The sequence below is a fragment of the Sceloporus occidentalis genome, unplaced genomic scaffold, assembly GCF_023333645.1.
Source record: "Sceloporus occidentalis isolate IW3139 unplaced genomic scaffold, rSceOcc1.0.p SCAF_4, whole genome shotgun sequence".
NCBI classification, from domain to species: domain Eukaryota; kingdom Metazoa; phylum Chordata; class Lepidosauria; order Squamata; family Phrynosomatidae; genus Sceloporus; species Sceloporus occidentalis.
Genome location: NW_028316984.1, coordinates 49829500 through 49854277, shown reverse-complemented (window position 1 = coordinate 49854277; position 24778 = coordinate 49829500). Strand labels below are relative to the sequence as shown.

The window sequence follows — 24778 nt, the reverse complement described above, 5'->3', positions numbered from 1 at the left end:
TATAATAGTTCTGTTAAAGCATTGCAAACTGCTTGTTGGTGCTAGTAATCTGATGTACCAGTCATTTAACAAAACAAACAGCTATGAAATGTTATTTTGCCAAACGTCAGGTTTTAAAGGCCCAGTCAGTGGCAGAGGTCTCATTGAGATACCATTTGTTTATTGATTTCTCTTTTAGTTTTCTTTCTCTTCAGCATGCTGCCATGACTAAAGCCACAGATCATATACAGCCTTGTTAAATACGTCTGTGCGAAAGATGCATGCCACATACATATTTGAATATGTTTGAACGACATGTAAACCTGCTGGCTTGTTTTCAAAAGCTTGTATTATTCTTAAAATGCTACTAACAATAATTACTGCAGCACTAAATACCTAACAGAGGACATGGTTTGATTTGGGTTGCTGAATGGTTTAGAACTTAAAAATTAAATATTCTTCTTGCAATACACTAATGCTTGCTCTTTTCAGCAATCCATAATTGAACACAATAGGGTGACTATGGCTGGGTCAAATGTATAGTAGATACAGGCAGCATGGGCAGAATATTCCTACCACAAAGAGGTTACCTGCAAAACTTTGATTTATCTGATTTCTATGATAACAGCTTAGTGAAAGGAATAATTAGCAACTAATTATGCACAGTTTTACTGGCATTATGGGTGACTGATATGTTTCCCTCAATATGGCACTCAGTAGTAAGTCTCTGAATATGCAAAGTAGTCATGAATGCTGGGAAATAGTTATTATTGTCACTTTGTTAAAGGCACACATGTACATCTGCACAAAACCCTGTTCAACCAGGACTTAATTAGGATTTCAGGGATATCTAGGGTGTCCTTTTCAATGGCACATTGTGTTTTGTTCTCTGGGTGAAACTTCAGCTGTGGTTTTCATGGGACCCTCTGCAGTTTCATTTTGTAACGATCTGGGGCAACCAATAAATAGTGGGCAGAGGAGAATGTCCTTGCAAAAGAGAACTGTGCTGAGAGAAAATTATGTAAAGCATCACACTCTCTGTTACAGTTATTTATATATTTATACAGTTGTTTATATATGTTGTTAACTGCAGAATGAAAATCCTAAGAGTAACCCAGCCTAACAAATCCTATTGTGGTTAAATGACTGATGAGCCAACTCAGGCCGTTCTTAATAGAGCACTAACAATGTACTAAATGCAATAGATCTTTGCTTCTTACTGTATTCTGTCTTGTTTGGCTGTTATTTTCTATGCAGTGCTGAAGACGGTGCCCTTTACCGCTCGAACGGCCAAGCGTGGCTCTCGGTTTTTCTGCGAACCTGTTCTCACAGAGGAATTCCATTACTAAATTATTCCTCTTTCAGACCCAGTGCTCTTAAAAACAAAAAAGGTTGCTGTAGGTTTTTTTAATGTTTGTTTTTCCATTCGTGTAAGGCAATGTGGCTGTTGAATGAGTTTGTGATGTCTGGCATCCCCTTGAAGTTGTATTTACGTTGTCATCTCATTGCACGTTCTTGTCTGCCAGTAAACCTTTTGCTCCTTTCCATTGGATATGGGACCCCTCCTGCCAGCTTTTGCATTTCAGAGGCACCATGGGTCTGTGTGCTAAACACCATAGAACAGCAAGTGTTGGAAGTCACAGAGATGTCACTGAGATCAAGAGCAGCTGTGCTTCAAGCCAGCCCACTCAATTTGCAAGAGATTTATGTGGGACATAATGATATAAGTGACAAATGGTTCACTTGGTTTTTTTTCATGTCATGTTCAGGCTCTTCCATCCTTCTTAGCAAATTGATTTATGTTGCATGAATCCTGTTAAATTAAACCTACCTCTGGAAGTAAATCTAGAAAGTATGAATGGATGAAGCTGAACTTTCATGGGTTTAGCATTGTGGCATGCAAGAGAATCGCTCTTTTCTTAAGATCTCTAAGAACATTTCTCACATTTAGCCATTCTAACCATTGCTTGCATGTTGTGTTGCCTGTGAGACCTGGAATAAAATAAATCAGCAAATCTCCATTTTCATCTTGTCACATCCATATTCATGCCAGCTTCAGTTCCATGCCAACATAACTGGAAACCTTCTTAGTGCTGTATAATAGTTACATGTAAATTCATGCCTTTGATCAGATCAATCTTTGGTGGGAAACAGAGTGAACTAAATCAGGACAAAAAAAAGGATCAAAATACTGAAAATGGGTCTTGTTTTCTGAACTAAGAATTAACAGGGTATTGCCGGTGCAGAAACTGTGACCCTCCAGATGTTGTTCAACTGCATCTTCCATCAACTCCAGGCAGCATGGTCCATCATAAGAAATTATGGGAGTTGTAGTCTGACAACACAAGGAGGGCCACATTCCCTCCATTGATCTGCGTTAATATTAAATAATTCTCAAGCATCAAAAGAATATGGTTTGGATGAAGAAGTCATACAGGTTGTTGTCTGGCAACAATAGATGTCCAAAGTTGATTGTCATGGAACTGGATCCATTTACATCATATGATGTAAACTGTTAAAAAGCAGTGCATGTTTTTGCATGTATCTGCTAATGCTGTTGTCTTAGAGACAAGAACCAAGGATGTTAAAGAAAGCAGCATTCCATTTCTGCTGGTGTGAGTTTAATGGGGACTTTTAAAGATGAATGCTGACTATAACCAGATCAGCTTCTGTTTGCTTTTTCAAGTGAAACTGCTGTACAGTCATCCTGGCGCCACTGTTCAAAGCAGCTTGGAGTTTTATGAGCAAGAATTTAGGGTGGCTGCTTCTTCCTCTCCTTTCTCTTTTTAACTTCTATCAGCTTTGGCTTCTCCCACTCTTGCTTGACTTTGCTAACACACGTGGGATTTTTAATTTCATTTAATTTAATTTATTTTTTTGGCTTTTTGGGCACTGAGTTGAGTTGCTCTTCATGTTCCATCCCATTTTAACTTAACCATCATTCTGTGTTTTTTTCCCTTCTGTTTAGCCTTAAAGAAGAATAATATCACTAAATTTCCAAATGTTCACTCGAGGGTAAGGATTTCTTCTAGCACACCGGTGGTGGAGGATACACAGAGCTGGCAAGCATCACTTTTTACTTAGCTTCCTCCTCTCTCTGTATGCCACACAAAACTGCTGCAAAACGTAGCCAAGTGAATTAAATGAGTTCTATGCTATATAGGTGCAGGAGCATGGCTGATCCTTTTAAGACTCCCTCCTATATCTACCATGTGAGGCTGATTAAGTAGCAGCTCTTGTTTGCATTGAATAACAAAAATGTCAAATCACAGATTTAGTAAGTTGCTTCCCAGACAATACAGGTCATTTTCTACATAATGGACATTGTACTTTGGCTGTAGGCATGTATTATATACTGATAGGTTGCAGGTTTGTGTACCACAGAATTGGTCTCATTTTGTAAAAAAAACCACACCATTCTGTTCTTACATCTTTATCAATCCAATGTGCAGAAATACAGTGGGCCTACCACATTAGCAGGCTATTGATTCGACCGCACCATTCCCCATTGGCAGCACATGCGTGCAGATGCACAGACATAGACATGCACATGTCACTGCCCATTGAAAAATATAGGGCATGATCATCCATGTTTTTTTCCCAACTGTGGGGTGGGGGAGAACCACAGGAAGACTACTAAATGGGAAGAGATAGAGATAGAGATCAGCTATAGGTAGGAGGCCACACTTTTCTGAATGCCAGTGTCTTACCTTCTACACAGTTTCAGAAACACTGCATTAAGAAAATAAGCCCAACTACCAAACTGGCTTTCACTGCTGCTGATGCATTCCTGTTACCTTAAGATACAGAGAGGTGCACAGAGACACTGGCACCATGGAAGGATTTTTTTTTTTTTGCCAGACCTATTGTTAACTTTAAAAAGCAAATTAAGGGGAAGAGTTCAACTCTACAGCTTAAATCGGGGAATAGATACGTAGCTTTCTACTATTTGGAAACTTGACACAGCCAAGTGAGGCTAACTAAAGGGATCTCTTTTAGACAGGACGATATCCAAGAACAGGAATATAGTGGTAGTATTTGAAAGAAGTAGAAACAAAACACACCTACCCACCCCAGCAGGTTATAGTGCTTGCTGTACAGCCTTAGTCAAGCATGATGACCTTTTAACCCACACACATAACACACATAAAGACACACTCACACAATATCCATCCATCCATCCATCCATCCATCCATCCATCCACCCACCCACTCACTCACTCACTCACTCACTCACTCACTCACTCACTCACTCACTCACTCACTCTTTACATTATTTACTGCCTTTCTCCTGGAGTGGGACCTAAGGCAGTTTATGAAAAGAATCAGCTAGAACCTAATAGTAAAATTTAAACACAATTAAATAGATTTATCCTTCTTATTAAGTAGGAAATGCCACATTGATTATTCACTGAATTCTTGGGTTGGTGAGAGGAGGAATGCATACAACTTGGGATGTATCCAACCCTCCTTAAAATTAATGGGTGGGAGTGATTGCACATTGTACCTGGAGCATCCTTCTACCAAAGCTATCCAGTATTTATCAATTTTGGAATGACAGATTAAAGTGCTGGGTAGCTGTCCCACACATGTCAGAGGAGTATTTGTAGAAAACGGTGCAGAAGTGTGTGGCCATAATAGAGGATACTGTGATGTTAGCAGGGTGAGGTACCTTGGCCATATCATAGGTCAAGTTGATACAAGTCTTGAATGTGCATTAAAAAGATATGAAAGGAGAAATGAGCAGAGGTTCAAATTGTCTGAAAGGCCTTGCTCTGTCAATGTATATTTTAAAGGGACTGTGAACATCAACTATGTGCTGGAGCCATTCCTGCATATATAATGTGTTAAGGCAGAAAGAGAGAAAGATAGTATCTTGAGACATGAAAAGTAGAAAGCATTTTAGGGAGGAAAGAGGAATAAGGTTGATCAAAGTCTTTCTTAAAGGAACAGAGATGGTCTTCCACAGATTAGGCAGCCAGCTCTAAAACCTTACAGCCAGACATTATGGCCACCAGAAATGGCATCTTCAAGAACACTGTCAGTAATGGAACCTTCCTGTGGGGCTTAAACAGTGAGACAATTAACCTCTTCCAAACAAAGGGAAGGTTCTGAGTGAAATCTGTGAACCACTAGAGGAGAAAGCAGCAACATGTCTTTGAGGAGAGGAATCTCCAAAAGCAATTGATGATCTGGAAAAAAAAACTGGAGAGGAAGCTTCAGCTTGTCTGTTCAAAGTGTTTGGCCCAGGTTCCATATTTAACTCCTATAGGAGAGGGGGTATTTAATAGCAATTAATGGCATTACACCACAGCAGGGCTCGCCCCATTTGAGCAGACTGGCATCTGTAATTGCTCGAGGAATCTCTTTTCTAAAGATTTTCCTTTGCATACACCATTTGAGACAGAGAGCCTTATTACGTTACATAAGTAAGCCGAAACACAGCGAGATAAAAGCAGCTTTCTGCTTCCCTCTCTGCATGACATTGTAGTATTTCCATTCTCCCTCTAGTGGGAGACAGTTGTAAAAGCATGCCTTTTGCTTGCCATATTTTTTCAGCATGACAAAAGGAACAGGTTTATGACCATCTCCCTTGGGAGTAGAACAGAAGTATTTCGAGGGCGTGTGAAGCTGCTTCCCTATTGATGTGTCCTCACTTACTCTTGTACTGCGATAAGGCTCAGAGTCTGAGTTGAGGAAGAATGTGGTGGAGCAAATGTCTCTAGTGGACTGTAGAAGATTGGAAAAGTCTGAGGAACCAGTGGCCTAGCATAACATCTAGCCAAGGAACGATATGGATGATGAAAAATCATCAGATTCAGCAGACATACTAGGAACATGATATCTGTACTTTTTAGGGAAGGGTTTCTCCTTGCTTTGTCATGAACTTCAGATTCTTCCTCTCCTTAGATAATTAGTTCATTCCCTTTCTGGTAGCTGCACCCCTAGATGAGTAGTAACTTAGGAGCGGAGTAGGTGATTCTCCTTGATATTCATCCTCCCCCAAACATGTGAGACTGCAGAGAGGAAATTGTTTGATGAAGTGCCCTTAGGGCATCTCTGTACAGCTGGGCCCTCAGAAACAGATGTTGAGTACATAGCTTCAAGTTGATTTGAAAGGGTTTCTTTCATAGGGTTTTATTAGGCAAGGAATACTCAGAGGTGGCTTTGCCAGTTCCTTTCTCTGAAATATAGCCTGCATTACTTGGTATTTTTTTGGTGAGCACATATGGCTTGTTTGTAGGAATGATGGGGATATGTAAATTAGCATCCTTGAACATGAACAGATGCAAGGAAATAATTCCTCTTTAATGGTTCTTTCATAGAGGGTTTCCATGCAAACATATTCATAAATATGAAATAATTATGAAATTATTTGTAAATCTGAAGTCCAAACTTCATCTGATCTCACCATTTTATGGAACCTTGAAGAAAACTGAGTAACAGAGAAGTGCTGTTTGGAAGACATATGCTTAATTATAGCAATGAGAAGGAGGTGAGATATTGCATGAGTATGATTCAACCTTCTTTGAATGTTTTTTGAAGTGGAGAGGGATCTGGGCAAGCTTTTGATTGTCCAGTTGCCTGTAGTAGTTGAGCCCAGATGTCCTGGAACAGCTTTAATCTGCCCTATACCAGAGGGGGTTATTCTTCAGAACTGCTACTTGTCATTCCTTTCTGAAAGGCTGAAATCATCCCCTATGGATGCGATTGGAATTAATGAAGGAGGCTGGTGGATGATCTGGACATTGGCCAAACACAAGGGAAAGATCTAAAGTCTTGAGATCATCTGAAGCACTGAGAGCAAAATATCTTCCTCTGTCTTTTCTTGAAAGAAGTGGATATAGTCTGTTATCCATGGTCCCTACTAAGATGTTCTTCAGGGCATAATCACCTAATAACTTCCAACCCTTAAAAGTGGGTTATGGAAAGATTTATACCTGAAGTGCACATCAACATTCCATTGCTTCACTCATGTAGACCTTCTAGCTTTAATGGTAGCCTGACTAGATTAGCTGCAAACATAAGATACAGCCTTGTGAGTTTGCATCAGTTCTCTGGGCACAGCACTTTGATCTAAATTATAATTGTAAAGTATATCCTTTATCTATAAGTCAGAAGCACATGTGAAGAGAACTAACAGTTAGTACCCTAATACAAATGACAGATAATCAATGTGTTTCCTTTAAAGGCCCCTCGGTTTGCTTATCCTCAGGGTTTTTAAGGCAACTGTATACCCAGATTTAGAATTGGTGCTCCCCAGACTAAGTCATCAAGTAGAGGTACTGTAAGGTCCTTTAGGACAAGTTTGTTAGAATAAATGACTCTGTGTCACTGGGATAACATTCTCAATTTGCAAGAGACAACCCATTCAGTTCTTACCAGCTGTAGAAATAATTCATCCATTTTAAGAAGCCTTCCCTTTATTACTTGGACTTTCAGCTTGAAAGGGCTTATCTAAATGAACAGATCTACATCCATTTTAGAGACAGTACCTTTCTTCAGAATGGAGGCTTTTCTTTTCTTATGCTCATTTCCTAAAATGGCAGATCATTCTCTTGACTGGGTTTGCTTATTTGCTGTTGCCCAAACTGAATGGATAGCAGTATATCAGTGGCCATTATATAGAATCATAGAATCATAGAGTTGGAAGAGAGCACTAGGGTCATCCAGTCCAACCCCCTGCCATGCAGGAAATCCCAATCAAAGCATCCCCTACAGATGGCCATCAAGCCTCTGCTTAAAGACCTCTAAGGAAGGAGACTCCACTACAATCCGAAGGAGTGTGTTCCACTATCAGGAAGTTCCTCCTAATGCTGAGGTGGAATCTCTTTTCCTGCAGCTTGCATCCATTGCTCCAGGTCCTGTTCTCTGGAGCTTCAGAAAACTAGCTTGCTCCTTCCTCAATATGACATCCCTTCAAATATTTAAACAGGGCTATCATATCACCTCTTAACCTTTTTTTCTCCAGGCTAAACATCCCCAGCTCCCTAAGTTGTTCCTCATCGGACATGGTTTCCAGACCCTTCACCATTTTAGTCACCCTCCTTTGGAGCAACCTTTCAATTGCTCCAAAAATATATTCATATTGGCTTCAGAGGAGGGCATCTGCATGTGAAATGAGTATATGGTGGGGTGGGGGGTGGGCGTGGGGGCTCAGGAATGGGTGGCAGGAGAGGGAAGTGCTTGAGACAACAGTGAATGAAACATCTGGAGGAGTGTTTTACATTGGGTAAGGGGAGGGTACAAACTGGCAACATGAGCATTCCTGATTTGGCACGTCAAGACACCAATAGGTGATACAAAAATCCATAGTTGCTAGAAAGTTGATCAGTTTGGGACTGCTTTGCCATGACCAATTTGGGCAAGTCAGTGGCAAGCTCAAAATGGATGCGCAGCTCAGATGTTTGAAGTGGCCTTTTTTGATTCTGTGAGAATATGGCAGCAAAAAGTGAGAAGATTCAGATTGAAAAATGGCAGGCGGATCAGGGGTGGTACGCTGAGAAGCTCTAATGTGGGAGATCTAGCATGAAAAAATGGAGCAGGTCCCCCACCATCCCCTGAAAGTTCTTGGAGAGCCAAGAGGCAGTGGCCTCAATAAGTCCTGTTAGGATAACTCATTTGGGTTCTAGGAATAGCTGTCCACTACTTGGCCCTCTCTTCTGCAACCCAGCTACTTCCACTGAACTTTATCTGGGCATCCCCATCATGGCCTCTGTTAATTGATGGAGGCAGCTCTTGGGCAGTGACCTCTCTATGCCTGCAGAAGTTGTGTCAGTGATGTGGACAACTGGTTAGTTTGTGCTCCTAGCTCACTCTGCACATTTTGAAACAACATTGCTTCCAGTATGGCTTCCTTTTGATTGTTTATGATTTACTCATTAGTCACTCAGTAATCTGAAGACTTTCCATTTTCTTTGTCAGAACCTCTTAAGTGAAGCCATAATGGGAGGATGGGGCAAAGAGATGGGGGAGATGAGAGAGGATAAAAGGGTTTTTAAAATATTTTTTAAAGGAAGAATTAAACAATGGAGACAAAGATCAGGAAGATAAAGCATGGAGATTAAAACAAGTAAAGGATCTAAGAATAAGGAAAGGAAAGGAGGACAAATGGCTTTGCTGTGGGCATAGGCAAGAAAGGCATTGCTTCAGAGAAGATGGCTATGTGAGAGGCAGCCAATCTATTTTTGAATTTCAGTCATATGCTGTTTTTCTTTTTGTTCCTGTGGGTGGTGGTGATGGGAATAAACCCAGGCTATATGGATTCTTCTCTCACCAGCCCAAAGAATCGTAATCTTTACAGTGGAGCCACCTTTGCTGTTTGGGGAGCTTGAGGAAATGATTAACTTTCAACAGCACAGCCAACAGCACTTGCATCTAATCCTGTTGCCATCCCCTCCATTTCATCCTCACAAGAAACAAGCAGCAGAACCTGAGCCAAAGATTCATGGGATCATACGCCTTAGTCTTCCAGGAACAGAATTAGGGCTTGGAATTTTGTTTTTATTTTTGGTGGTGGTGGTGATAGCAGTGAGGAAACAAAAAAACTCCAAGAAGCCAGCATAGCTGTGCTGGCTTGAGAGTTTCAAGAGTTTTAATGAGGGAGACCTTCAAATAAGCAACCACTCCCAAATCTGATGACTTTTCAAACACTGATATATTCCTAAATCTGCTGCTAAGAGATAATGCAGTTGTCTTCTCACCCACCCAGATTAAAATACTGCTGAAATAGAAAGTCCACGTTGCCTTTTTAACAAGTAGTTAGTGCAGGCAGACCAATCTGTGCTGTGTGGTCAGCTCTCTGAATGTTTAAACAGTCCCTTTTTCTCTTTTGCTTCAAGCTGCTTTGATTGGCTACCAGCAGGACTCTTTCCTTGTCTAGATCCAAAGGCACAGGCTAGCCTGTTTCTGACACTTTACTGTTTCCTCTATGCAGATCTTAGAAACCAGCCCTACAGACGAGCCGATGCGGTGAGGAGAAGCGTCAGGCGGCGTTTTGATGACCAGACTTTGCGTGCGCTTAATGGTGCTGAAATAACCATGTGAGCTGGACTGAGGAAACCTGCATGTGTAAAGTAGAAAGTGTACTTGATCGCTTCCTTCCCATGTGAACTCTCTTTGCTCTACCATTTTAATTAATGGCCTTGATCACAGTACATTAACTTATCTTCTGAAGGGCTCTGTAATGACAGAAAACACATAGGAACAAGGGGGAAAATATGGGCTCTCCACATAACTGTAGCTACCAAGTGCCTAAATTTCAAGTACCTGCTCAAATTAATCAAAGCAATAGGACTTTATTTGATTGGGTATCTTTTTACGCAAGTAAATTTGTTCTGTGTTTTTAACCAAAATGTAAAATACATATTGTATTTTTTGTTGTTACATACAATTTAGTAAGTAGCCTTCAGTAGGCTTTCTTGATACCATGACCAGTTGTAAATAGGCAATACTTTGATGTGAGATGCTGTGGATTTTTCATTATTATTATTATTATTATTATTATTATTATTATTATTATTTCAGTACATTCCTGGATGGTTTGAGAAATTAACTCTGAACTTCAGCTGCACTTATTAGTGTTCTGTATGCATATGCATATGTATGTATATGTATACATAAGAACAGAAAATACAAAGTTACAGGGAGGGAAGAACCCTGTTAAAATAAACTGCACCTGTAAGAAAATTTTGTAGTTGTAAGCTGGGGGAAAACATCCACACCCACAAAAAGGATGAAGTAGATTTGAGTACAGTTTACAAAAGTTAAATGTTCATTGGGATAAGAAAGGATTGCATAGTGGGACTTCTACTGTAAATAGGATGTGGGTAATGCAAGGCTCATATGACATACGTACTTAACTACTTTCAGTTCCAGATTCTACCCAGTATATACCAGTGGGCAGCACAGGTATTGCTGAAAAGTTTGAACACATTGTGAACACAGAATGATCTATGAAACTCCGGCTATTGTGTTCTTCAGGTAGAGCAGCTTTTGGGTAACTTTTATTATTTATTAATTAGCACTAAGATATTAACTTCTCAGTAATCAGTATTAGAATTCCTGAGGACTGTAAACTGTTCAGTTGTCAGAACAGTGAAAACCTGTTGCCCTATTTTAAAAAATCAGGATGCCTTCCATGCACAACCTTCTGTCTTCATTCTGCACAGAATAGAGATTCAGGAGCCAGCTGTTTGTGCCTCACAATAATCCAGGTTGGATCAGGATATAAGGAGCTATCTCAATTGAGTCACGGCATATATTTCCAAGCCTAAAGTGTGAACCAAGACTAAGTAAGATGTACAGACTTTTAAATATATCTGCACTGTGTTTCTTTCAATCAACATTTGGATGTCAAAGGGCATGCACAAGCCATTGAAAGTAATGCAGTGCAAAAGGACATATTCCTTTGAAAAAATGATTTATGCTGGTTGAGATCCTTCTCCAAGTGCTTATATTTTCAGCCTAGAGCCAATTCAGACATCTCAAATTCAGGTTTTAATCTCTTATACATTCATATATTTCAACAAGGTAGGGCACCTGATTAGTTCAGAAGTCAGAAACTGGAAGTTAAGGGGATACCTTGCTTACTGCTTACCTTTGCTGATAGCACTGCAACACTATGTTAATTGTAAAATTTAATGTATAGTATTTAACCACTTAATTCTTTTCTATTTTATGTTGTGCTTATGTGAACCACTGGTAAAAGTCCCATATTCCTTTGATAATGTGTAGCTATATGATAATGTTTTTAAATGTACAGATATTTTGCTACAAAATTGGTGCTTTTTTATGGTTTTTACACTTCTCTTTAATTCCCACTCTAGCCTCGGGGTAATATTGTAAATATTGTCTAAAATGCATCGGCCTGTGCTATACAATCTGAATGTTATTTTAACTTATAGTTTTGTTTTTATATTTAACTAAATGGACAGTTTGGGGCTCAGAGGTTATTACACTGATATCTGCTTACCTATTTACAGAAAGTTTATTTTAAACAACGGACAATAGCATTCTCAATTTACAGCAGTGCGCTTGACATGCTAAGAAGAACATGCCACTATTACACTTTTTTTCTTCACTGCCAGATGAGTAGTTTGACTTGGATATCCCTATTTAAGCACCCTTAATTTGGTAACAGCAGTGAAACTGCTGCCAGAACTCAAAACATATCAAAATGGTTAAAAGTGAGCAAGTAGGCTGTAATATTGGCATGTTCTCTTTGATATTTTATCTAGTAATAGATCTGCTTTTTAGCAATATCATAGAGGTTTTTTTAAGCAGTTCATGTTACTTTTCTGATCTGTTCATGGCATATGATTGAATAAACTATTTACACTACTACAAAGGATTCACAGTTCTTTTCTGGGTGTTGATTTTATTCCAGCAACCTGACTAAAAGTGATAAACTTGGCTATGTCCAGGCAGAGAAGAAGGCCTGTGTTCATCATTAAAAGACATTAAAGATGGATGTTTCTCCCTCCAGCTCCATCCTATTAAAAGGCTACTGTCTGAACTCTTACATGGATCTGGCAGTGTATAAAACTCCACTTACCTAAACACCACTCCCTTTTCTTATGTGCAGAACCCATCTCTCTGCTGCCCTGACCATTCATTGAGGAAGGATAGACAGAAGGCATGTGGCATCACACACACACACACACGGGGTACCCCCCACCATTTGTGAAGCATTGCTATAGCCAGACCTGAAGATGCTATCAACTACCAGACCTCCAGAGGACCTATGGGAGGTCCTGGAAGATGAATGCAGTCAATACTTCTTGACCCTCGCCTCCAGACTGAATAGAGCCATGGTGATAAACCTGTGGCCTGCGTGTCCTCTCTGCCATCTCCGAGGGCATGGGGTGACCACAGCAAGTAAGGGCGGGGGCAAGGAGCACACGCTTGGCCCAGCTCCTTGTGGTGGCTCGATGTGCCTTGGGCAAACCGGACCATGGCAAGGAGACAGAGGTGCACACGTGTCTGGCCCAGCTCCTTGCCTCAGTCCGGTTCTCCTGCGGAAATCTTGAGCCGCGACAGGGAGGGGTGGCATGTGGCCCTTCTGGCCGGAAGCGCCATCCCTTCTAGCCAGAAGACTAGCACCTTGCATGCTATGGGATTCTGGAAATTGTAGTTTTGTGAGGTGTAATGGGGCCATGGGTTTTTATTGTCAAGATTTTTTCAGAGGTTTGCTATTGCCTTCCTCTGATGCTGAGTGTGACTTGCCCAAGGTCTTCCTATGGGTTTCATAGCTGAGATGGGGTTTAAGCCCTGGTCTCCAGAGTTGCACTCAAACCTCTGGCTCTCTTTGTTCTTGTTATTGTGCTGTGTCTTCTGTGTTTTCTTATGTTTGTTGTTGCTGCTGTGTGCCTCCAAGTCGTTTCCAAGTTATGGTACCAGAGCACTCTCCCTCCCTTCCGAGCATTGGTTCCTGGCAAACTTAAGGTGAAACTATCATGGGGCAAGCTTTTCTCAGAGGTGGATTTTCATTGCCATGCTCTGAAACTGAGAGCGTGTGACGTGTGTGTGGTGCCTTCACATCATTTCTGATTTATGGTGATTCTATGATGAAACTAGCATGGTGTTTTCTTGGCAAGTTTCATCAGAGGGGTTTGCTATTGCTAGCCTGAGGCTGAGAGTGTACATTGGGTTTTCCCCCTGGAAGTCCTACCCTCTGAAATCTCACCCCCCCCCCCAAGAAGGTGGAAGTCCCACTCCCCAGAGGTCCCTCATCCTCTGGTACTGGGTGACACCTGGTATGGCAACACCATTGAGTTTGGGCACTTGGTCTATAAAAGGTTCACCATTACTGGACTAGAGGGAGTCAGTAGCAGTGATGTGGGTTCTAAAAATATCAGTTTGCTACAGAGGTAGTGGATACCTCCTTCCACAATGACCACTGATGAGCATACGGAGGTGTAATTTACCCCTATTTTTAATCCCACCTTTCTCTTGCATGGGACTTTATGCCCTTATGTGTCATTGACAGGATTCCAACTTTTGTCTTAATTTCCCCTCTTGGCCCACATGTAGGTCCTCTCCATTCTCTGGGTTGGTGATAGGCTAACCAGGGTACAGCTCAGAGAATTGTGCCAGAAGCCATTAAATAACCAAAAAAATCCTTCAACCTCCCATTCACAATGGTCTCTCCTGGGCTTAAAATTGTACTTCTATCTTTCTCTTAAAGCTATTTCAACACCCAAAGCTTAGTTTATATTTGGATAAGATACCTGAAAAGGATTACAACCAATCTGTGAATGCTTGAAGACAAGAGAGAACTCCATGATTGTGGCTGTCTGCATATGTGGGAAAGACTTTGCAAGTTAAGCTAAAACTTCAGCTGTTCCTCAAATTAAACAAAGTAACCTGTAGATGTGAGTCAGGAGAAATATAAAGAATCATTTAATTTTATATTTATAGCATTTTATTTTTAATGGAAAAATAAAGACAATGCTTTAAAAAGTAATATTTACTTAGAAACATGTTTCTTCATGTAAATTATGCAAGGCAATAAGAAAATATTTTACATAAATATTCCTACATGGGAGAAGGGATCAGGGACTGTAATGTTAAAAATCCTAGCTGTCTTGGCATTGTGATATTTATCCAGTGCTATATCAACATATAACCATGATGCATATGTACTGTAACTAGATTTGGCTATGTATGTAATATGACTAGCTAACATTACTTAACAGTATTTCAAAACAGGAAGCCAAACACAAGAGTAAAGAGCTTCTTACTTTTGTTCTACACTCAGATTCTAGAAATGGTGTGACATCATTGGGCTGCAACTTTCCAAACTTTGGAACTGTTGCCACAAAATTCTGGCATAGTCTTAACTTTCTAACACTTGGACACTTCCAGAGATTTTATGGTGCTTTTACTTGCAGCTATATCTGGATAAAGTTCAGTGATCGGAGAGCTAATTTATTTTCTTACCCTTATACTGTGCATACCCTCTTGATGAAGGAACAGCAATATACTGTAGTAGAGACACTTGCTGGAAGGAGTGAAAGCAATTTCCACCTCCACCCTCACATATTTTTTTTGGGAGGGGGCTGCAGTGAAGACAGTGGCCTGAAAAACTTGAACTGCACCTCACTTCTCCTCCATCATGAACATTCCAGTACCTCGGTTCCACTCATGGGAAGTCTGCACAAATAGTCAGCAAAATGTCCTTTACTTGGAATTAGCACAAACTGATCCATACAGAAGTTCCAGTGTTAAATACTAAGTGCTGTAGTATTGTCTGGATTTCTTAATTTGCATAGTGAACCCATCATTACTACATTTAAGAGGTCAATTTCAAATTATCACAACCAATGTAGGAGGAAGGTATTCCACATCAGTGCTGTGGCTGACCTTGAATGTAGTCTCCTGTTGCTTTAATGTGAATGAGGGAAACATGAGAATAGAGAACTGAGCTTCTGTGTGTACTCTTCAACTAACATGTAGAAAGTACATAAGAATCATGTGTTACCTGTACAGAGCATTTTCAAAAACAGAAAAAATACTAGTACACGCTAGAAGACAAGGTTTAATAAGTGATAAAAATGTACAAAAATATTCAAATCAGAAAGATTTTAGAGTCTGTACCACAGTAGTCAATACTCCTGAATGTATAGGGCAGATAGTACTCATCAAATCAAAGCTGGCAGAAGCTATTTAGTACAAAGGAAAAGAAAAACAGAATAAAAGGAGACCAGGTTTCTAACAATAGGTCAAAAAGTCTCAAAAGAAAAAAAATATTACATCTACACTGATTTTCTAAACAAAGTATTGCAACTGCTTTTCAGAATTTGGTGGTACATTCTTCGGAAAGTCCTTAAGGCAACATATTGCAATTGATTTACAGTCTGATTTTGCAATTTTCAATAACACTGGATTAATGCTAAAATAATGCCCACTGCAAATTTTGCTTTGTTTTTCTGTTTACCTGTTTTACATATACCAGATTTTTCTGTCTAATAAAAATGGTGACTATGTTATGTCAGCACTTCATAGTGCCTTTAAAATTAAGGACCTATCAGGATCTCCACCAACCATCTATTTTTCACAGTTTTAAAACTTGACACTAAAAATTCACTTCAGGATGAAAGTATACATTTCAACCTAAAGTCAAAATTCAATAGAAATCACCAATGACATCAGTTTGGCCAGTAAGGTAATGCATAAAAACCCAACATTGGATTTTGGACTACCATAGATGAAGAAAAACACTACCCCTCTCTCCTCTTCTTGTTCCTCTATTTGCAAGAAAAAAAGTACTAAAATAACCAACAGAAGTTGAGCTGCAAGCAAACTATAGAGCATCTTTCCAAAGGGAACAACACCCTTGGGGCATCTTCCCACTGCCCTTTAGACCTTATCTGACAAGGAAACCAAATGTAAGCCTTTCTAGCAAAGCTGTTTTTATACAGACAGAAGCTTGAAAGGATCAAGTACTTTCCCAAGCCATTATTGAAAGGGCTCAAAAATAAAAATTCTGCTCATCGAAATGTGCTCTCTGATGTCAAGGTGCATGGGGTATATACAGGCTGCCTAGCTTATCATAACAGAAGTTCAATAAGAATTCTGAATGTTCACTATCTTTCTCGTTTTGCTGCCAGGCACACAATGATATTTTGAGATATTTAGTTACGCAGTAAAACTGAAAAGCCATTGCTCTACCAATGGAACTCAGAACACTGGGAATCCATTTCCTGAAATTAGTCATTTATATTTTTATTAGATCACATTGTAAACATATTTGGTATAAATATTTCTTATTGATCTTCATCCAGTTGCTCCAAGAGGGTCCTCCTTTGTTTTTCTAGTTCACCTTCGCTTAATTCACTACCAGATGTATCCCAATTAGCCTGCAAAAGTATAATGAAAATTAACTTGTACAACCTTTCATGAAATTGGCAATTCAGTTTATTTTTTCCACATGCATTAGGAACTGTTATTTGGCCACACTAAGAAATATATATTGATTTCCTAAGTCAAGACATTTCACAGAGAATTTGTCCCATGCTACTTCACTTTCAAAACTTCCTGCAGCTACTGTGCTGGGGAGGAGGTACTTGGGAATGATTCTCCCCATTTATTTATGTTTATTTTTTATCTTATTTTTTAATGGTATTTATTATACTCCGCCTTCAGCCCTAAAGGCTATTAGAGTGGCTTAGAATTATTATTTTTAATTAGATGGTTCCCTGCCCTCAGGCTTACAATCCAAAAGACACGACACAAAAGGAGAAGGGAATGGTGGTGGGAAAGGGGATGAGGTCCAGTGGTTATTCTCTCCCTCTGAGGCCTGGACCAAGGCAGATGGATTGGAGGGAGGGCTCTTCTTTTTCAGGCTAGCCCTGGTGGAGCTGGGCCTGCCTGTTCACTTCCTCCCAGACCAAAGGATGACAGTTATTATGGAGGGAGGGCTCTCTTCCTTCAGGCTAGCCCATGCCTTGCCCTATTCACTGAAGTCACTCACTACCTAGGTCCCTTTTTGGAGGGAACACTTTTTTTGTAGGTGGGTAAACAGGAACAACAACTCTTTCCCACATTCTATTCTGACCATAACTGCATTCCCAACCCTCTAGTAACTTGCAAGAGGAGTCCAGCAGACAAGAAGTTTCCTTATGCCACCTCCCAAGCAAAAGGAGTGGGGTGCATGCAACCTATGGGTTGCCCATATGTGGGTAAAACATGCAAAAGTAGCCAAAGACCAAAAAAAGATACATTAGCCTGAAAAGATTTCCCCTGTACAAATCATGAATCAGCCAAGCTATCCCAAACTAAGATAATAAGCACAATAAAAAAGCAAGCTGACTTACAGAATCTTTGCCAGGTCGCTTTTTAGGAGGCGATTTATGCTTAGACTCAGATCTTTGTCTACTTCTTTCTTTTTCATTCTCTCTTTCTTTTTTCTCTCTTTCACGATCCACATCTGATTCTGGGGAATCCTGTGCCAGGTAAAGTAAACAGTATAACCAAAGGTGCCCAGAGGTAGACTGATGTTTCTGAACAGCCAGCGGTCTAAAGCCCAGTGAGTTCCTAGGACAGGGGTAGGCAACCTGCTCCCCGGCAAGGCCTTGGGACCGGCCCCAGCCCAGTCTTGCCGCCGATTGCCACTGGAGCCTTTGGCCTCTCACGTGAGGGCGTGGGGCCTTTGGCCTATCAGGAGGCGGGCAAGGGGGGGCAAGCGGCGGGCAAGGGGGGCAATTGTCTATAGAAGCCTCCAAAACATGCATTTATATTAACATTTTTTAAAAAAAATCAGCAATTTTTTTAGCGTGTCCTCCATTTTTTTTTAAAAAAAGTATCCTCCATTTGAAATTTTTGCCCTACATTTGTCCCAGTTTATTTATTTATTTTAAAAAATTAATTATTTATTTTTGGGCTTCGGCCCCCCAGTTGTCTGAGGGACAGCAACCCGGCCCCCGGCTCAAAAAGGTTGCCTACCCCTGTCTTAGGATTTATGCCAACAACATTTGCCCTTGGTGTGAACCAGTTATGCTCTAAAGGCAGAGATCACACTTGAGAGCTTACAAGAGAGTATACACACTTTGGACCTAGTCCATCTAGGTAATTACAATGGACTTGCAGCAACTCTCAAGGGACTCTCTCAGCCTTGAGATTCTTTTAATGAGATGCCAGACATTGAACCTGAAAGTTAACTTGCTAGAAAGCATGTATTCTGGTCGCTTAAAGCTTTCTTCAGAAGTTTTATGGAAATTATGTCTTCAAATTTAAGAGGCTTTCTTTCCTTCTCTCTTTCTTTCTTTTATTGGATGTGTGCCCTGCCTTTTTCCTGGGATGGGACCCAAGGTGTTACAGATTAAATATATGTTGACACACTGCCTGGGATTTTAGGCTTTTTAAAAAATCTAAGGGGTGGATGGAAGAGAGTGGTTGACTGTGGAAACTGAAGTCAGACATTGTACAAAAACTACAGTACAATTTCATCTTGTATATCAAGAGAGCAAAATAAAACCAGAGAAATGTGACATCTAACCTACATACAATGAAAGAGATTATCAGATGCATAAACATTTCACAGAATGCAATTTTTCATTGACAAACAAACCTTTTATATTGAAACATGTTAAAAAATATAAAAGCAAAAACTCTACTACTGTACTACAAGGGCTCCTTCACACTACACAATTTTGCACCTGGAACCCTAATGTTTGTCATTTGGTCTGAGGCACCAGAGAAGCCCTCTGGCTGGGGCTTCTTAAACTACAAACCCCAGAACTCCACAGGAGGGCGCCATGGAAGTTACAGAGGAATTATAGTGCTGTGAAACATTATAGTGTAGTGTGAAACAGTCCTGCATTCAACAGCTCTGTGACTATAAGGAGAACAAATTAGTTTCTTTCAAATCAAGTTAATTACAGTATACTGTATTTTGTATCCTTTTTCCTTCATACCTCAAGTCTTATGTTTCAATATAGTCAAGCCTGCTCTTCACAGGCAAGAACAAATTGAAGACACATGGCCAGAATGTAATCTAAAACCAAGAGATACTCACAGACTTGTGTCTTCTCTTTTTGCTCTTCTTTTTATGTTTCTTTGTCTTCTTGTAGCTTCTCTCTATTAGTGTATTACAGAATGAAACACAAATTAAGAATATTGAAACTCATAATTACTACATCTTTATTTCTTTTGACAAGATAAAACCATCTTACCAGATTCGGCACTGGAAGAGCGTTCAGAAACTGATCGGGAGTCTGAGCGCTGCCTCTTTTTCTTTGTGTGGTTGTCATCCTCCTCAGACTCTGAACCCTTAAAAACATGAGTATTTGGGGCTTAATACTGTTTAAAGATGGTTTAAGGAAAAGGATGCATTAAATGCAGCAATGAAGGACTTACTGAACGAGAACGAGACCTTTTTCTATGATGCTTTTTTGATTTTTTAGAATGTTTCTTGTTCTTTGAATGATGATGTTGACATTCATGCTGCAGCATTAAAAGAAGCAAAATTACTCTTTTGAAATGGTAAACTATCACTGATAAAATTTTCAAGAGTAAAAATATTTACTTTTATAGCACACTTCTAATCAATTTCTAGTCCCCCGTCTGACTGTATACAGTATGTTTATTTGTGAAGGACATCTCTAACACTTTTGTATTTAAAACTATTTCATATCCCATATTGGCTCTCCAATCACATCAGCAACTGACAAACAGCAAACATTTCTCACAAGGGGAGTTGTTTGAAATATATGTTTTTTTTACTACATTTAAGAGCAATTTCAATATGGGAAAGCTGATGAACCCCCATCATTCTTCCTAAAGAGAAATTTTACACTTTTAATAGTTACGGAATTTGTTAAAGACAGACCTTAATGAAAAATACTGCTACACATTCAAGTTAATTTCAACTCATTTTACATGGATCCAAGTGTCTGTAGGGCCCCAAGTATGACTGTCAAGGAAGAATTTTCCAGGCTGCGGTTCCTATTGCTATGTATAGATAGGCCTGAAAGGTCCGTCTAAAGCAGGGGTTCCCAACCTGGGGGTCGCCGGGTTGGGAATCCCCCCACCTCCCCCTTCCCTTTTTCCGCGGATGCCGGCACTAGCGCAAGCACCGCGCATGGAAAAGGGGAGGGGGCGGGGCTCCCTCCTCTTTCCCTTCTCCCTGCAAGGGCTGGCCCTGGCACAGGCACTAGCAAGGAGAAGGGGATGGGGGCAGGGCTGCCTCCTCCTTCCCGCTGCTGCATGCACCTGCAGGTAGGAAGGAAAGGGGGGTCCTCCTCCTCCTTCCCTCCCCTCCCTTCCCGCGGCTGCCAGATAGCCGCAGGAAGGAAGGAAAGGGGGGTCCTCCTTCTCCTTCCCGCGGCTGCCAGGCAACAACGGGGAGAAGGGGGCGGGACTGCAAGCCCCAGCGGCCATTGCGTCCGGAAGTCCCGCCCCTTCTCTCCTAGTGGCCTCCCTAATTGGTTGGGAGGCTGGGAAGGTGTGGGACTTCTGGCAGCAAAGCCTGCTGGGGTTTGTATGCAGCCAAAAATCCTGCCCCTTCCTGGCCTCCCAACCTATCAGGGGGGCCATGGGCAGGACTTTCCTCCCCAAGGGGGTCACAGCCCAACAAAGGTTGGGAACCGCTGGTCTAAGGGAATTTCTCACTTTCCATTTGTCCCCACTCTAAAAACAACAACAGTAGGCCACTCAACCTCCTGCTGTGTACTTGTACCTGCATATTATCTTTCTTGCCAGCATTTGCTGCCACTCAAACAGCAGCATGCTGGCATATCCCTACATCTGAAAAGAAGGCAGGATCTATTTTTAATAATTACACATAAAATCCTTGCATAACTCAGGATTTCCACAAGCAAACAATATATTCTGGCTTCCTAGCACAGTTACACATTTACTTCTCACTTTCTCTACAGGTAGTACAATATTGATATATGCCATATGCATAATACTCTTCACTAAAGTATGTTTTTCATTAATCAGTTCAGCAAGATGGGGTTTTTTTGTGCCTGGTCCATTATAAATCTAACTTGGTCTTTTCACAGTATAATCACATGTCAAATGATGTTACCTCTAGTAAATAAATGAAATCTTTAAATATCCTTTTTCTTTCTGATTCTAGAGTGATGTCTTCAAATGCTGGTTCTTTCACAAATCTCTCTCGAATCTATGTATGATAAAAGCATTGCATATAGGATTTAGTCAGTCATTCAAGTTCAACATCAGCTTGGGGCAGAAAAGAATGATGTACATTTCATTTAAAAGTAAATGAATTTTATATTTCAGAAAAAAAATTATGTCTCAAATGAACAAAGTAAACAATTACTGCTTTACAGCTCCCAAAAGTTTGAAATACCATCACCACAAAAACCAGATCTTCCTTTATTATATGACAGTTATCTAATCTGTAGAGCAAGTCATCCAATGAATTTATGTGTCATGTTCAGCAAATAATACATCATCTCTAGCTGGGACTTGCAAATGGATTCAGGCCTTCATTCCAACATCAAAAGTGCCTAATTGATAATTCTAAAGAAAATTTCTGAAGACAAAGAAGTCTTAACTTGAATCCACTGATACCTGTTCAATGTATTAAATAATCTGATACTCTAATTTTAAACATGAGAAGATTTATTAAAATCTGCATGTCAAAAAGGAGTGGATTTGTCAGTTGTACTATTTAACCACTTATTCCTTGGTAGACTTTGTAGAAAAGAATTCTGCAACATTTATCAAGGATTGAAGGGAAATCATTAAATTAATTATTTTTTCCCTAACAGCACCTCAAAATGTTGCTCTAGCCTACATAACTGATGGTGAGTAATGTTGTGTATGGTAGCCCAGTAATGTTTGACGTCACTCAATTTCTGTTCAGCTTTAGTTTATCTGATTTTTTTAAAAAAGATGTGTTTTCTTCAGACTGAGAAATTCTGTAGATTTCAATACTTCATGTATCTTGGAGACACCTTTTCAGAATGTTTTGATCAGTTAAGTATTATAAAATTAGCAGTTAACTGACCTAAACACCTTTTCCTAGGTGGGGGTGGGGGTGGGGGTGGGGGAACCAAGCTTCCTCTAAAATGCTATGAAATACTGTATACTCACATCTTCCCAAACAACATCTAATTCAATTGGAGGTGTTGCTTGTTTTAACATGCTCTTAAAAGCAGACTCCTTCCGTTTCATTTTGCGAGCTTCTTCCTTTTCTCTCTCACGTTCACGAGCTTCTGCCTTTTCCAGCAGCTACAAAAAGCAACCGAAAAAAAATCACTGGATAAAGGGTGCAATGCAAAAAAGAAAAATACTGCAAACCCATTTTGAAGGCAACATTTCATATCATTTATTTATATTTGTTTTAACTATTTATTAAAAGTATTTGCTAATCACTTTTCAGGGTTGCCAAAGCAATGTGTAAAGAAATTATTTAATACATCATTTATCATTTTGTTCTGAGAAATCTCTAGACCATGTTTTGACATTACAAAAGAGGGCCTTGAACCCTCTGGTGTGCAGGAACAGATAAGCAAAACAGACAATGGTTTATGTGACAACGAATCAGGTTCAAAAGTTATTAATTACTCCATGCTAAGCATGAGGAAGCATACAAGCCTTTTAATATAAAACCTCAATTTTGTATTATCTTTAAACAGCTCTGGTGAGCTCACTTTTTCCACTGACCCCCAATGTGTATTACTTACACTATTGAAAGCCAGTTTGATATTTCCAGCATCTAATGTAGTAGCTCTTTTAGTAGAACTGATGACTGTAACAAAGTCTTCAAAAGTAGTATTCACTTCAACTATAAATCCTTTATCCTGTAAAAGAGCAAATATTATAACACCAGAAAGCAATTGAATCCTACAACACCAGAAATATCTTGCATCTCTAAAATGTGAAAACCCACATATGGCTTAACATATTTTACCTCACCTTTAAAATGTCTTTGATTATCTTTTTTTCATCATGGTAGCGTGCTTTTAGATCTTCAACGTAAAACTTAAAAAGGTCAAGTGCTGTTGAGCCTAAGGAAAGAAACTATAATGGTCAAGGATGCCCTCTAATCAAAGAGGAACAACCTTCTTATGATTTATCGACAGTATAAGCACTTTTGCCTCATATTATCTACAAAAAATGAAAAATATACTTACCAGGCTGACCAAGCATGTTAGTAAATCTAATATCAGAACTTATAGTTGGATATAATTCCATCCATGATGACATTGAATGCAGCTGTCCATGTTCATGAAGCTCATCCAAAAATATCTGAGAAAACAATAAATGGGGCATGTCATGACCCAGCAGTTAAAAACCTATAAATTAAAAGGCAATGTACCTGTTCCGTCCTTTCTAGAGCCTCACAAACAAATGAAGACAATATCCAAGCTCCAAATTGAAAAGCTTCTGCTACCCCAGCTGTTTATCAGCAGAGCGATGGCATGGAACGGGCTGAATGCAATCTCAGAATTCCCCTACTGACACTCCAGAGTTTTCCCTCACCCTTCCTCTTACAGAGCAGCTCAACATTTTTTTAAAAAATGCCTTCTACTAGCACCAATTGCCTAATTACTATGCAGGGAACAGCTGTTGAAGAAAAGGGAAAGGATACTTTGCTTCCCCAGTAACTATCAGACTTGGAAGTCTTTTTCAAAATGACTGTACAGAGAGCAATTTGAAGGATATCACCTCTAAGAATGAAAGGATTAATTAATCTGTCCCTCAACACATCTCTACCAACATGGCTCCAGCACAAAAGGAGGATTTTTTTTTTTTTGGGGGGGGGGTTATAGCTAGAGCAAGAGGAACAAGGAATGGTTGACTGGATATGTTTGTTCCGTGTGTGAACACAGGTGAGCACATGAGAAGGAATGTGGTCATCCTACCTACTATGCCTGTCTATGGGGGAAGAGGGAGAGCACCCTATTAGGTTAGCCATAAGCCAGTAGAGCTCTATGGCCAAAAAATACTTCTTCACCCTCAGTACTGGGATTCTCACTTCTATAGTTTCCCAAAGCCACTGCTCACTGGCTTGAAGAGTGTAATATGGGAGGGAGGTGCAGTGAAGAACAGCCTACAGCCCTACATCTCTGGTCTAATTTAAAAATCACTATTGTAATCATTCTTGTTCAGATCTCTGGCCATAGCATTCTGTTCCTTTCCCAGCACCATGCTTGCTTCTACAGATTACCTCCAAGAGAATACAGGTCCTGAACAGGAAAAGGCACCTGGTTTAACAGAATTTGATACACAGTAGTGTAATATACCTCTTGACCATAATTGCTTTAGAATACTAGTTAATAATCATGCAGCAGTTCACACTCTGCTATTTTTAAGCACC

General features: G+C 40.0%; 2 protein-coding genes across 12 annotated transcripts in view; one reads left to right on the top strand and one right to left on the bottom strand.

Annotated features, from left to right (window-relative positions):
* FMNL2 (formin like 2) overlaps positions 1–12288 on the top strand; it is a 267683-nt gene extending 255395 nt beyond the window's left edge. For 3 of the 11 annotated variants that reach the window (XM_089520017.1, XM_089520011.1, XM_089520010.1), the window contains one exon: positions 9917–12288. In XM_089520017.1, the coding sequence (XP_089376143.1) occupies positions 9917–10026 (110 nt within the window). In that variant the 3' untranslated portion in view covers positions 10027–12288. Of the gene's footprint in view, positions 1–1236; positions 1377–2947; positions 3064–9916 lie in introns of those variants that run through there. The other 8 variants (XM_089520018.1, XM_089520012.1, XM_089520019.1 and 5 more) reach the window with 6 other exon arrangements.
* A 3214-nt stretch (positions 12289–15502) lies between these two features.
* Positions 15503–24778, bottom strand: part of PRPF40A (pre-mRNA processing factor 40A) — a 36422-nt gene continuing 27146 nt past the window's right edge. The window contains exons 17-26 of the mRNA XM_089520007.1: positions 23592–23706; positions 23374–23465; positions 23142–23258; positions 22549–22686; positions 21515–21610; positions 19840–19926; positions 19656–19752; positions 19499–19560; positions 17799–17927; positions 15503–16841 (exon numbers count right to left, since the gene is read on the bottom strand). Of these exons, the coding sequence (XP_089376133.1) occupies positions 16749–16841; positions 17799–17927; positions 19499–19560; positions 19656–19752; positions 19840–19926; positions 21515–21610; positions 22549–22686; positions 23142–23258; positions 23374–23465; positions 23592–23706 (1026 nt within the window). The 3' untranslated portion in view covers positions 15503–16748. The remainder of the gene's footprint in view (positions 16842–17798; positions 17928–19498; positions 19561–19655; positions 19753–19839; positions 19927–21514; positions 21611–22548; positions 22687–23141; positions 23259–23373; positions 23466–23591; positions 23707–24778) is intronic.